The 14497-nt window shown below is 45.1% G+C and overlaps 1 protein-coding gene across 3 annotated transcripts in view; it reads right to left on the bottom strand.

Annotated features, from left to right (window-relative positions):
- The window catches only part of ATP8B3 (ATPase phospholipid transporting 8B3), a 937871-nt gene that overhangs the window by 447687 nt on the left and 475687 nt on the right, over nucleotides 1-14497 (bottom strand). For all 3 annotated transcript variants that reach the window (XM_063915843.1, XM_063915834.1, XM_063915853.1), the window contains 3 exons: nucleotides 7857-8065; nucleotides 7704-7735; nucleotides 6182-6338 (listed from right to left, as the gene is read on the bottom strand). In XM_063915843.1, coding sequence (XP_063771913.1) covers nucleotides 6182-6338; nucleotides 7704-7735; nucleotides 7857-8065 — 398 coding nt within the window. The remainder of the gene's footprint in view (nucleotides 1-6181; nucleotides 6339-7703; nucleotides 7736-7856; nucleotides 8066-14497) is intronic.

Genomic DNA, 14497 nt, shown 5'->3' on the forward strand with positions numbered 1-14497 from the left:
CAGCAAAACTCTGCACTGTACTCCTCCTATATTAATAATACAGCTGCTCCCCAGTCCCCACAATTAAGATATAAGCAAGCACAAATATTTGCATCAACAATGAATAAACGGAGAGGACGCTAGCCACGTCCTCTCCCTAACATTTCCAATGCATTAGTGAAAATGGCGGTGACGCGCGGCTGCTTATATAGAATCCGAATCTCGCGAGAATCCGACAGCGGGATGATGACGTTCGGGCGCGCTCGGGTTAACCGAGCCATATGGGAGAATCCGAGTATGCCTCGGACCCGTGTAAAATGGGTGAAGTTCGGGGGGGTTCGGTTTCCGAGGAACCGAACCCGCTCATCACTAATTTAAACCCTCTTTCTTCTTTTACAGGTCGGAACTCCCTGCCCTGAGAGATTCCAACTTGTAGTTCAACTTCTTAAGAAGAAATCTTTTTGGGATTGTTCTGACCGAGCTGTCCGGTCTCAGAAGCACGAAAAAGCCTGAATAACAGCTTATTCCCTTTTTTTTTTTTGACAGGGACAGCAGGACAATGTCCTGATCCTGAACCAAGCCTTGTATGGCGTCGCATACTACCTCCCCGTCCAGAAGAGAATTGGTAAGATCTATTTTAAAAATCAGCAAGGGGAATCATCTGGAAACTCGAGTATGTCCCCCTATGGACTGTATTCTTAACTCACTGTGTCAAGTCCATTCCAGGACTGACTGAGGAGTATTAGACGAGTTCCCACCGGTGTGGGCTCCAGCAAGATAGACCCAGCGATCTGCGGTGCATGTGGTAGAAACAGAGGATGATACCTGCTTCTGCGAACTTGAAAAGGCCGCAGACCTCTTACCTTTTCACCTTCCTCTACCTGCAAAGAAGGGGAAAACAAAACGGTATCCAACCGGTCAAAATGACTGCATCCCACAAAAAATGCGTCACCAACCGTTGTGAGGGAACATAGCTCAGGACGGTAGACTTACCAGTGGTATCTGCCGAGATCAACTTAACCAAGCCATCCCCAAACCAGATTATCCCTTCATAGGGAAGATACTCCAGTATTTCTCGAAGTCTGTGCATACCTCATACCTCTTATAGTCGCACGGCAGCATGCTGCAATGTTGTAGATAAGACCCAAGGAATATTCCATTTCTCCCCAGGGTAATTATATCGGATAACAAGGTAACCGAGCATCTTTGAATACAAGCACACCCCCATGCGTATGTAATGCAAATATCATCAAAGCATATAATTAAAATTACAAGTTAGCTTCCTGTATACGATCCTTGGTGACAGGGCCCCGTGTAGACCAGGGGTAGACATTCACTTTATTCTATCCATGGCGGGAGAAGAATAAACACTCGGACTCCTCATGAGGATTCGAGACCATCTTGTCACGGCTGACCTAGAGCTTCATCCACAGAGCGACCAACACATGAGAAGGAATAACTTTACTTCAGCATTCATAATAAATTGTAATATAAATGTACACATTTAAATACACATATATCTATATATATATACGTCTCATATATATATATATATATATATATATATATATATATATATATATATATATATATATATATATATCTGTCAGGAACATCAGGGTCCCGACTCCCTAGTGACATTTATGTGTTCTGAATGTGTATGAACATGTACTGAATGCCAATGTTGTGGATCTAATCAGGAAACATTATGGCCGACATAGAACATAGTATTTGTGTCGACAACAGGGAGTAGTGACTGGGCAAAATAACATTTTTGTGACCCCGAGGGATCTGAGGGAAACATATACCTAATTTCACTAGGACGCCCCCACAAATACTATCACGTCTGTGCTCGAGCTACAGCTCACTGCAAAGTACCATACATATATACACCTACAGGTATAGGTTTTTTATATAATTTTACACCCAGTCATAATAGTCGGTGCCGACAGGGTCACCCACATGCTTCTGTGTTCCCCAAACAGTGCTTACTTTGGCAAAGCTTACCACTACTGACATGCTGACACTTAATCTCATGAATCAAGTACCATCTGGAGTCGGCAATGCCAACAGAGGGATACCCATATCTGTTTGTGGTAGATCACTCACACATGTCGACACACGTGTACTAAACACCCACCAACATTGCTAACATGGGCAGATTTCTGACAGGGAAACCACAGAAAACTCTAACCAACTCCTTGTACACACGCACATTATATACATATATCTATAGTGTCTCATGGTTGAACCTATATTGCACTACATAACTGTGCCCCCCCCCCCCCCTCATTTTACACTGTTAGGTGTTTAACAGTGTTTTGGCGGGCCCAGCATCTCTTTGAGGAGAAAATGGCGCTGTATAGAGTTGTGAGGGCTAAGCCACGCCCCCTTCTTGGCGCGCTTCAGCCCCGCTATATTTTTACATTTTTATACTGGCGGGGGTCCGTATACAGTGCCTATGCACTGTATATATCTTTGCCAGGGTTATATTGTGAGGTATATTGCTGCCCAGGGCACCCCCCCTGCGCCCTGCACCCTTGTAGTGCCGCTTGTATGTGGGAGCAATGGTGCGCAGCGCGACCGCTGCCTGTTACCTCCGAGACTCAGAAGTCTTCTGCCGTCACTGAAGTCTTCTGTTCTTCTAATACTCACCCTCTTCTGGCTTTGTGAGGGGGGTGATGGCGCGGCTCCGGGAACGAGCAGCTAGGCGAACCAAGTGATCAGACCTTCTGGAGCGAATGGTGTCCAGTAGCCTAAGAAGCAGAGCCCTTGAACTCAGAAGAAGTAGGTCTGCTTCTCTCCCCTCAGTCCCACGATGCAGGGAGCCTGTAGCCAGCAGGTCTCCCTGAAAATAATAACCCCAACAAAGTATTTTCAGAGAAACTCAGGAGAGCTCCCCTAGTGTGTGTCCAGTCTTCTCTGGGCACAGAGTCTAACTGAAGTCTGGAGGAGGGGCATAGAGGGAGGAGCCAGTTCACACCCATTCAAAGTCTTATAGTGTGCTCATGTCTCCTGCGGATCCCGTCTATACCCCATGGTCCTTTTGGAACCCCAGCATCCTCTAGGACGTAGGAGAAAAATAGCTAGCGTGCAATCAACTCCGATGACCCCCCAATGGTAGAAAAGAGTGAGAGAATTGTTTTTTTCAATTATTGTAACACTGCTATAGAGACTATGTAAAATGTAATTTTTCTTGTTCAGTAACCAATTCGTAATTTGACAATTGTTATATACGTTTCTACTCATATTCACTCAGGGGCAAACACAGGATTTGTAAAGGGGGGTTTCCATCAAATTTCCCCACTTTCTATGGGATACGTTTAATTTGACGGCTGTTGAGATCCTGGCGGTCAGGATAGCGACTCCGGAATCCTAACAACCAACAATGCCGCCAGCCGGAATCCCGGCGCAACAGGGCTATTCCACTCGTGGATGCCCACAGAGTGGCGAGCGCAGGAATCCCGCAAGGGGAGTCTTATCGCTCGATGGAGGAAGCCGCTGTCAGTAATAAATACCGAACTGCTATCTACACCTCACTTCACTATGATTTTAGACTTCAGGTGCTATTAATATATTTATATCTCAGGGAGTAATTCAGACCTGATTGCTAGGCTGCGTTTTCTCATAGCCTGCGATCAGGTCTGAACTGCGCATGCATATGCACCGCAATACGCAGGCTCGTCAGATGACTGCACCGGGCATTGGTGCATAGCAACGGGATGGCGCAAAAAAAGCGATTGCGCAGGCGATCGCAAGGAGATTTACAGGAAGTGGGCGTTTGTGGGTGGCAATTGACCATTTTCTGGGAGTGTCAGGGAAAACGCAGGCGTGTCTGAGCATTTGCAGGGTGGGTGTCTGACGTCAATTCCGGTCCCGGACAGGCTGAAGTGATCGCAGCGGCTGAGTAAGTCCTGGCTACTCAGACACTGCACAAAATCAGTTTGTACAGCTCAACTACACATGCGAACACACACTTGCACAGCGAAAATACACTCCCCTGTAGGCGGCAAAGTATCTGAACACAGGACAGCAAAAAAACACTTGCGAGCGATTAGGTCAATCAAGTAGCCTACAGTAGTTTTACATATAGATCATTTTTATATTATTATTTACTCTTTATATTTAAATAATGTACTCAATTAGTTATGTTCCCATTAGCTTTTCCTGGTGCTATTAAACTTGTCAATTTGGCTTGAAAAATGTATATATATATATATATATATATATAATGCATTAAGCTAAAAAATCCGTGCACATGTACAAAAATGTTGGTACTGTATACTGGGAGAGGTTCCTTACCGAGGACTGCTAGGAAGGGATCATGATGTCTGTGTGGTAGTCACATTCAGCGTAGGCAGCCTCAAGACTTGTTGTGACCATTAGCTCTGGTACACCTGCAGCTGGCTGAGACAGGTCAGTGTGTGTAGCTCTACCCGGAGGGTCCGCGAATCGCGGCAAAATGCAGCGAGTGGGCGGAGCCTAATGCCGCGAGTGGACGGAGCTACACTCGTAAACCACAATTAGGCATAAAATTGATTTGGTCCATCAGGGGGGGTTTCTGGGTACTCAGAAACCCCCCTTGGGTGCGCCACTGTCACTGGGATGATGTCAGGCTTCTACTCTACATTGTGTGTCACAATCTTGAAGGATCTGTAATATAGGGTTAGTGCCTGTGGAAGCTTCTCTTCATAGACTGTTATTCCTGCTCTTGTGATCAGATATGACCTTTTATCTTTCATCTTCAACATGTTAAGCCCCATACACACTAGGCGATATTTTCAACAATATCGCTCAAAAAGGGCTTTCTGATCGATATTGTTCACAATATCGCCTAGTGCAGTGATGGCTAACCTTGACACTCCATCTGTTGTTGAACTACACATCCCAGCATGCCCTGCATCAGTTTTAGCATGGCCAAATAACAAAATTGTAGCAGGGCATGCTGGGAAATGTAGTTCAACAACAGCTGGAGTGTCAAGGTTAGCCATCACTGGCCTAGTGTGTACACTCATTATCGTTAACGATGCGCGCTCCAACATGTCGTTAACGACCCCCTCCCTCGTCTGAACATGTACAGATGAGGGAGATTCTCGTTAACGACAGCCATGCTGCAGATGCAGCATGGCCCTCATTCTCCCCGCCGAGCCCCCGCCGTTGCTGCCTTCCCTGCCGGAATCGGCAAGTGTGTATGCACTTGCTGATGCCGGCACCCTACCGGGTCCCCGTCGCCGCCAATACTGGCGTCGGCAGGTATCGGCTAGTGTGTACTGGCCTTTAGTGTGTATATTCTAAAAGAAATACCTTATCCTGCTTACAGTACATGTATACTAAAACACACACACACACACACGTACAGCAAAAACCTAACCTGACTTTTCAACACAAAAAATATACAAAAAAGCCCTGGTGTAAATGAAACAATATCACTTCCTAATCCCCTGCAAAATCAAAGACAAACCAGACATATTAACGCTGTTTGGTTTCATAGCTCTCATGTTTGCTGCTAAATGAATGTTCATATAATTTTTGTTGTTACTCCTGTATTTTATATTTAGTAAATAACATTGTATGTTATTATTTATGTGAACCAAATCCTTAATGAAGATATACTACCATTAATGACATGCACCATCGATATGTATAAAACAATATAGTTAGAATACTTGTATCCTCCTGCTCTAGCATTATCTTTTCTAAAACTCAAACTTTCTTTTGAAATTCCCGATCATGGTAATTATGTCATGCCACTTTCATGATGTCTAACAAATGTGTCCATTTATGTATTTAACTTTATACATTTCTGTCATAAAAGTATATACGGTACTTATTGTTTTTAACTGCAATAAATAATGGAAAACAGTTGTACTGCCGGGATCCTGGCGGTCAGCATACCAACGCCGGGATCCCGGCTGCTAGAATACCGGCAGGGGGGCAAGCGCAATGAAGCCCCTTGCAGGCTCGCTGCGATCGCCACAGGTTCTATTCCCACTCTATGGGTGTCGTGAACACCCATGAGTGGGAATAGCCTGTTAGCCAGGATTCCGGTTGGCTGCACTGTCAGTGGTCGGATTTCCGGCGTTGTTATCCTGACCACCGGTATCCCGATTGCCAGCAATGTACTGTATAAAATGATCCAGCAAACAGTTCAAATTTACAAACATGGAATGTTCCTCATCTGCTAAGAAACAATACACCTTACCTCCATTTCTATCCACCATGACTGTGTGACATATTGCTAGCAGCCGGAAGAACTCATTCATAATTCCATCTTCGTTTTGGTGGACCATATCAATTAATGACTGGTCATAGAAGCGGAACTTTTTATCAGCATATTTATTCCAACTGAAGCTTACTGCCTGAGAATTAATAATACATTGTTTCACTGGGAAAAGAGAATTTCACTGTACCAGGCATACTGTAGGTCTACTGTCAAATTTTAGAAACTATAATATGTAAGCACTTATAAAGCAATGGCATTCTGCCTGTTGAATATACACATATGTAAAGATTTTTTTATCAAGATTTGTAAGATTAAAAAGATACTACTGTATACACTAAAAGCAGCTTGAGGGTTACTGAACAGGATTATGTGTCTATCTGTTAAATGTATGAAGCAGTGAAAAGTTTGGAGGAGTGAGCCAGTGAAGAAGTTGCCCATGACAACCAACCAGCATTGAAGTAACATTTATAATTTGCCTACTATACAACTGTACGTAGGAGCTGATTGGTTGCCATGGGCAACTTCTCCACAAGCTCACTTCTCCACTCTTATCACTGCTTCATACAGTTATCCCTATAATCCTAAACACAGTCTACTGTATATTACTGGAAAAGTTGCTACATGGCCTATAGGGCTTGGACAAACAGACCTTTATGACGATTGTGCATTACTTTGCTATTCCAGTTTTCCTAAAAAGGGTTTGGATTTTAAAGAACATCAATAAGTCACTGTAACACAGCACGAGATTCCCTTGAACAAATCACATATGACAAAGTCAAAGCAATATGAACATAACTAGTTATGTCCCATTTGCAGCAAATGAGTAATGACTCAATTTCCTTTAAATTATCTGAACTACTAAGGGATATTTGTTAAATAAAATTTGCAGGTTATCCCCACAAAACAGCCATGTTAGGGATCCCTATGGTTAAGGTCTAGTATCTCTAGGCTCTAAGAGGGACTGCAGTAGATATCTCCAATATCTGCCTGTGTTCCCTTTATTTCAGACCACAAAAGCAGCCCTCGTAGGTTTCTATGAGGACTGCAAAAATGTCAAATTACCAAGCATTTTGCATGCAGGAACTAGGCCTCAGCACTGATGCCATCATTCAGGTGGCAATAGCCCATAGTAGGATCCCTTTCCATCAGCCCTTACCAATGCATGCATAGGCTGACAACCGCATATGTGCAGTGTGCTCACCGAGTCTGAGCATGGAAGCAAAGTGACAGTAGACAACTTTGCTTCTAACCCAAACTTTGTTTATTATGACCAAATATATGAATTTTCACATTGCGAGTTGGGGTGTAATTATTATCTCAAAACTGCATTACAAAATGTTGTTGGTGATAAATATGCCCCTTAGTACCATAACATTTGTTAGCTATTAAGGGGGGCACAAGAGCACATCACATTATAAACTGAAACGCTTTTATATCAATTCTGTTGTATCTAGAATGGAATATAATAGATTAGATTGTACTTTGTTATTCATTTGTTTACCTCCAGACTCTTCTCATTGCTTGAGTTTGTGCCTGCAAATAAAAAAATATATACATATTTATGGAGAAAGCATACTACTGATTATCAATACAGAACTGCATTACTTAATAGATCCTTTGAAAGCGTTAAATTAATTGGTTGATTGTACACTACCATAGAGTTTTCCATTAATGCAGCATTTCTTGAAATTCATGATGTTCTGTGTCAGTGTGCCAGTCTTATCAGAGAAAACGTATTCAACCTGTCCAAGCAGGTCATTCAAGCTAGTTGACCTGGCTTTGGCTGGAGTGTCATTTTCCGCAAAATACATATTCAGATCCCAATCAATATACATACTATGGACCAGATGGATGAACTCTAACCTAAAAGAAAAATGTGGTTATCATATCTTATCTCTGAAAGTAGAGCTCAAAAAAGCAACTTAGATGTCAACTGTGGCACTCCAAATTCACAAGACATCTTCAAAAACTTTCATGTAAAGTATAATGCCAGTGGCAAAAATCTCACAGTTCAAGTGACTTCCTAACATATAAAACCATTTACCACTTATCGTAATGCTCTGGACACTGCCAAACAAACATATTTCCAATCTCTCATCTCTACTCAAGTCCCTAACCTACAGCGACTTTTTAATACAATTAAATCAGTTCTTCTACCTCCCTCACCAATCCCACCAGCTACTATCAGTGCACAAGAGCCGCTTCCTATTTCAAGGACAAGATTGATAAGATCCAAAATAAAATAGTGATGAGCGGGTTCGGTTTCTCGGAAACCGAACCCCCCCGAACTTCACCCTTTTTACACGGGTCCGAGCCATACTCGGATTCTCCCGTATGGCTCAGGTAACCCGAGCGCGCCCGAACGTCATCATCCCGCTGTCGGATTCTCGTGAGATTCTGATTCTATATAAGCAGCCGCGCGTCGCCGCCATTTTCACTCGTGCATTGGAAATGTTAGGGAGAGGACGTGGCTGGCGTCTTCTCCGTTTATGTTGATGCATTGCAAATATTTTGTGCTTGCTTATTACTTAATTGTGGGGACTGGGGAGCAGCTGTATATAGGAGGAGTACAGTGCAGAGTTTTGCTGACAGTGACCACCAGTAATACGTTGTCTGCCTGAAAAACACTCCATATCTGTGCTCAGTGTGCTGCATATATCTGTGCTCACACTGCTTAATTGTGGGGACTGGGGAGCAGCTGTATTATATAGCAGGAGTACAGTGCAGAGTTTTGCTGACCGTGACCACCAGTATACGTTGTCTGCCTGAAAAACACTCCATATCTGTGCTCAGTGTGCTGCTTTATTGTGGGGACTGGGGACCACCAGTATAATATTATATAGGAGGAGTACAGTGCAGAGTTTTGCTGACCAGTGACCACCAGTATATAATATATAGCATTACGGTACAGTAGGCCACTGCTGTACCTAACTCTATGTCGTCATTAAGTATACTATCCATCTAGATTCTATACCTGTGGTGCATTTCAGTTGAGCAGTTTGCTGACACAGTGACCACCAGTATATATATAGCAGTACGGTACGGAAGGCCACTGCTGTACCTACCTCTATGTCGTCATTACGTATACTATCCATCTACATTCTATACCTGTGGTGCATTTTAGTTTTGCTGTTTGCTGACACAGTGACCACCAGTATACTATATATAGCAGTACGGTACGGAAGGCCACTGCTGTACCTACCTCTGTGTCGTCATTAAGTATACTATCCATCTACATTCTATACCTGTGGTGCATTTTAGTTTTGCAGTTTGCTGACACAGTGACCACCAGTATACTATATATAGCAGTACGGTACGGAAGGCCACTGCTGTACCTACCTCTGTGTCGTCATTAAGTATACTATCCATCTAAATTCTATACCTGTGGTGCATTTTAGTTTTGCAGTTTGCTGACAGTGACCACCAGTATACTATATATAGCAATACGGTACGGAAAGCCACTGCTGTACCTACCTCTGTGTCGTCATTAAGTATACTATACATCTACATTCTATACCTGTGGTGCATTTTAGTTGTGCGCAGTATATATAGTAGTAGGCCATTGCTATTGATACTGGCATATAATTCCACACATTAAAAAATGGAGAACAAAAATGTGGAGGTTAAAATAGGGAAAGATCAAGATCCACTTCCACCTCGTGCTGAAGCTGCTGCCACTAGTCATGGCCGAGACGATGAAATGCCATTAACGTCGTCTGCCAAGGCCGATGCCCAATGTCATAGTAGAGAGCATGTAAAATCCAAAAAACAAAAGTTCAGTAAAATGACCCAAAAATCAAAATTGAAAGCGTCTGATGAAAAGCGTAAACTTGCCAATATGCCATTTACGACACGGAGTGGCAAGGAACGGCTGAGGCCCTGGCCTATGTTCATGGCTAGTGGTTCAGATTCACATGAGGATGGAAGCACTCATCCTCTCGCTAGAAAAATGAAAAGACTTAAGCTGGCAAAAGCACAGCAAAGAACTGCGTTCTTCTAAATCACAAATCCCCAAGGAGAGTCCAATTGTGTCGGTTGCGATGCCTGACCTTCCCAACACTGGACGGGAAAAGCTTGCGCCTTCCACCATTTGCACGCCCCCTGCAAGTGCTGGAAGGAGCACCCGCAGTCCAGTTCCTGATAGTCAAATTGAAGATGTCACTGTTGAAGTACACCAGGATGAGGATATGGGTGTTGCTGGCGCTGGGGAGGAAATTGACAAGGAGGATTCTGATGGTGAGGTGGTTTGTTTAAGTCAGGCACCCGGGGAGACACCTGTTGTCCGTGGGACGAATATGGCCATTGACATGCCTGGTCAAAATACAAAAAAAAACAGCTCTTCGGTGTGGAATTATTTCAACACAAATGCGGACAACAGGTGTCAAGCCGTGTGTTGCCTTTGTCAAGCTGTAATAAGTAGGGGTAAGGACGTTAACCACCTCGGAACATCCTCCCTTATACGTCACCTGCAGCGCATTCATCATAAGTCAGTGACAAGTTCAAAAACTTTGGGTGACAGCGGAAGCAGTCCACTGACCACTAAATCCCTTCCTCTTGTAACCAAGCTCCTGCAAACCACACCACCAACTCCCTCGGTGTCAATTTCCTCCTTAACCACGAAAGCCAATAGTCCTGCAGGCCATGTCACTGGCAAGTCTGACGAGTCCTCTCCTGCCTGGGATTCCTCCGATGCATCCTTGAGTGTAACGCCTACTGCTGCTGGCGCTGCTGTTGTAGCTGCTGGGAGTTGATCGTCATCCCAGAGGGGAAGTCGGAAGACCACTTGTACTACTTCCAGTAAGCAATTGACTGTCCAACAGTCCTTTGCGAGGAAGATGAAATATCATAGCAGTCATCCTGCTGCAAAGCGGATAACTCAGGCCTTTGCAGCCTGTGCGGTGAGAAACGTGGTTCCAGTATCCACCGTTAATTCAGAGGCAACTAGAGACTTGATTGAGGTACTGTGTCCCCGGTACCAAATACCATCTAGGTTCCATTTCTCTAGGCAGGCGATACCGAAAATGTACACAGACATCAGAAAAAGAGTCACCAGTGTCCTAAAAAATGCAGTTGTACCCAATGTCCACTTAACCATGGACATGTGGACAAGTGGAGCAGGGCAGACTCAGGACTATATGACTGTGACAGCCCACTGGGTAGATGTATTGCCTCCCGCAGCAAGAACAGCAGTGGCGGCACCAGTAGCAGCATCTCGCAAACGCCAACTCGTTCCTAGGCAGGCTACGCTTTGTATCACCGCTTTCCAGAAGAGGCACAAAGCTGACAACCTCTTACGGAAACTGAGGAAGATCATCGCAGAATGGCTTACCCCAATTGGACTCTCCTGGGGATTTGTGACATCGGACAACGCCAGCAATATTGTGCGTGCATTACATCTGGGCAAATTCCAGCACGTCCCATGTTTTGCACATACATTGAATTTGGTGGTGCAGAATTATTTAAAAAACGACAGGGGCGTGCAAGAGATGCTGTCGGTGGCCCGAAGAATTGCGGGCCACTTTCTGCATTCAGCCACCGCGTACAGAAGACTGGAGCACCACCAAACAATCCTGAACCTGCCCTGCCATCATCTGAAGCAAGAGGTGGTAACGAGGTGGAATTCAACCCTCTATATGCTTCAGAGGATGGAGGAGCAGCAAAAGGCCATTCAAGCCTATACATCTGCCCACGATATAGGCAAAGGAGGGGGAATGCACCTGACTCAAGCGCAGTGGAGAATGATTTCAACGTTGTGCAAGGTTCTGCAACCCTTTGAACTTGCCACACGTGAAGTCAGTTCAGACACTGCCAGCCTGAGTCAGGTCATTCCCCTCATCAGGCTTTTGCAGAAGAAGCTGGAAGGAGGAGCTAAAACAGAGCGATTCTGCTAGGCATGTGGGACTTGTGGATGGAGCCCTTAATTCGCTTAACCAGGATTCACGGGTGGTCAATCTGTTGAAATCAGAGCACTACATTTTGGCCACCGTGCTCGATCCTAGATTTAAAACCTACGTTGTATCTCTCTTTCCGGCAGACACAAGTCTGCAGAGGTTCAAAGACCTGCTGGTGAGAAAATTGTCAAGTCAAGCGGAACGTGACCCGTCAACATCTCCTCCTTCACATTCTCCCGCAACTGGGGGTGCGAGGAAAAGGCTAAGAATTCCGAGCCCACCCGCTGCCGGTGATGCAGGGCAGTCTGGAGCAAGTGCTGACATCTGGTCCGGACTGAAGGACCTACCAACGATTACTGACATGTCGTCTACTGTCACTGCATATGATTCTCTCACCATTGAAAGAATGGTGGAGGATTATATGAGTGACCGCATCCAAGTAGGCACGTCAGACAGTCCGTACGTATACTGGCAGGAAAAAGAGGCGATTTCGAGGCCCTTGCACAAACTGGCTTTATTCTACCTAAGTTGCCCTCCCTCCAGTGTGTACTCCGAAAGAGTGTTTAGTGCAGCCGCTCACCTTGTCAGCAATCGGCGTACGAGGTTACTTCCAGAAAATGTGGAGAAGATGATGTTCATCAAAATGAATTATAATCAATTCCTCCGTGGAGACATTCACCAGCAATTGCCTCCAGAAAGTACACAGGGATCAGAGATGGTGGATTCCAGTGAGGACGAATTAATAATCTGTGAGGAGGGGGATGTACATAGTGAAAGGGGTGAGCAATCGGAGGATGATGATGAGGAGGACATCTTGCCTCTGTAGAGCCAGTTTGTGCAAGGAGAGATTGATTGCTTCTTTTTTTGGTGGGGGCCCAAACCAACCAGTCATTTCAGTCACAGTCGTGTGGCAGACCCTGTCGCTGAAATGATGGGTTCGTTAAAGTGTGCATGTCCTGTTTATACAAGATAAGGGTGGGTGGGAGGGCCCAAGGACAATTCCATCTTGCACCTCTTTTTTCTTTCATTTTTCTTTGCATCATGTGCTGTTTGGGGACAATTTTTTTGAAGTGCCATCCTGTCTGACACTGCAGTGCCACTCCTAGATGGGCCAGGTGTTTGTGTCGGCCACTTGGGTCGCTTAGCTTAGTCACACAGCTACCTCATTGCGCCTCTTTTTTTCTTTGCATCATGTGCTGTTTGGGGACTATTTTTTTAAATCTGCCATCCTGTCTGACACTGCAGTGCCCCTCCTAGATGGGCCAGGTGTTTGTGCCGGCCACTTGTGTCGCTTAGCCTAGCCATCCAGCTGTTATGAGCCACGGCTGTGGCTCATTCCTATTTTGTATTTTGGTTATGTATTTTATGTTATACTTCTGTTTATGTTCCCCGTGGGTGTCATGGGGTGCTCGGAGCTCACCCTTAAGGAGAGGATACTGTTATGAACCACAGGTAGTGGTTCATTCCTATTTTATGTTTTTAGTTCTCTTGCAGGCCAGGATTTCCCTTTGCTCTGGTTTAGAAGATTATTGTTTTCTGTCAGTGGTGAGTCTGTGTAATTGCAGCCTGTTTCCATGTGGTTGGCCTCACCTGTCTGCTAATTGCATCTTGTCAGTTTGGAGTCATACAACAGGGCAGCTGCACGACATAATTAATTAGGCCTCTCTGTTATATGCTGGCTCAGTGCAATTCACAGACGCTGGTGATATTTCCTGGGTTCCAGAGTTCTTGAGTTCTGAGCTAGTCCCTGCCAGTGCCTGAGCTCCTGTTTAGCAGTGTCTGTCTAGCTGCTTCCGGTGTCGGTTCCTGTGTCAGTTCCTGTGTCTGATTCCGTGTCCTGCCGTGAAGCATTCCTGTCCAGAAGTCCTGTGGCTTTGCCTGTGCCTGGTCGAGTTTCTGGCTTCTTGGTGTCCACCGGTCTGTCATTTGGGATTCTGCCTGTCCTCCAGTTCTGAGAGTCTGTGTCGGCAGCATTGGGGGTTCCTGTCCGTTTGCCAGTATTTGTACCAGTTCTGTGAGTAGCGGCTTTGCAGCGTCCGTCGGCCTAGGCCGCTGTATTCCTTTGTTATATTTAATTACTGGTGTTTTGCAGAGGGTTCTGCTTATGCTGTCACCGCCGGTACACAAAAGTATTGTGTCGGCGTGTGGACAGCATTTCCTTTGGTTCTTTTCCTTTGGCGGCAAGCCGCACATACATTTAGTTTTAGGCTAGTCAGTAGCCCCTGGCTTTGGTTGTTTCAGTTAGAGGTCCCCTTGTTATTACCCTGTCTCAGTACACACTTTGTCTCCCTTTAAGACCTGCGGGGGCATCGGAGTTGGGCAGACCTAATTCGCCCTTCAAACGAGGCTGCCATGGGCCCAAGAAACCATAGTCATGCAGGCGTGAACTGACCACACGGGTAAA

Source organism: Pseudophryne corroboree, chromosome 1 (assembly GCF_028390025.1).
Source record: "Pseudophryne corroboree isolate aPseCor3 chromosome 1, aPseCor3.hap2, whole genome shotgun sequence".
In the NCBI taxonomy this organism is placed as follows: Eukaryota; Metazoa; Chordata; class Amphibia; order Anura; family Myobatrachidae; genus Pseudophryne; species Pseudophryne corroboree.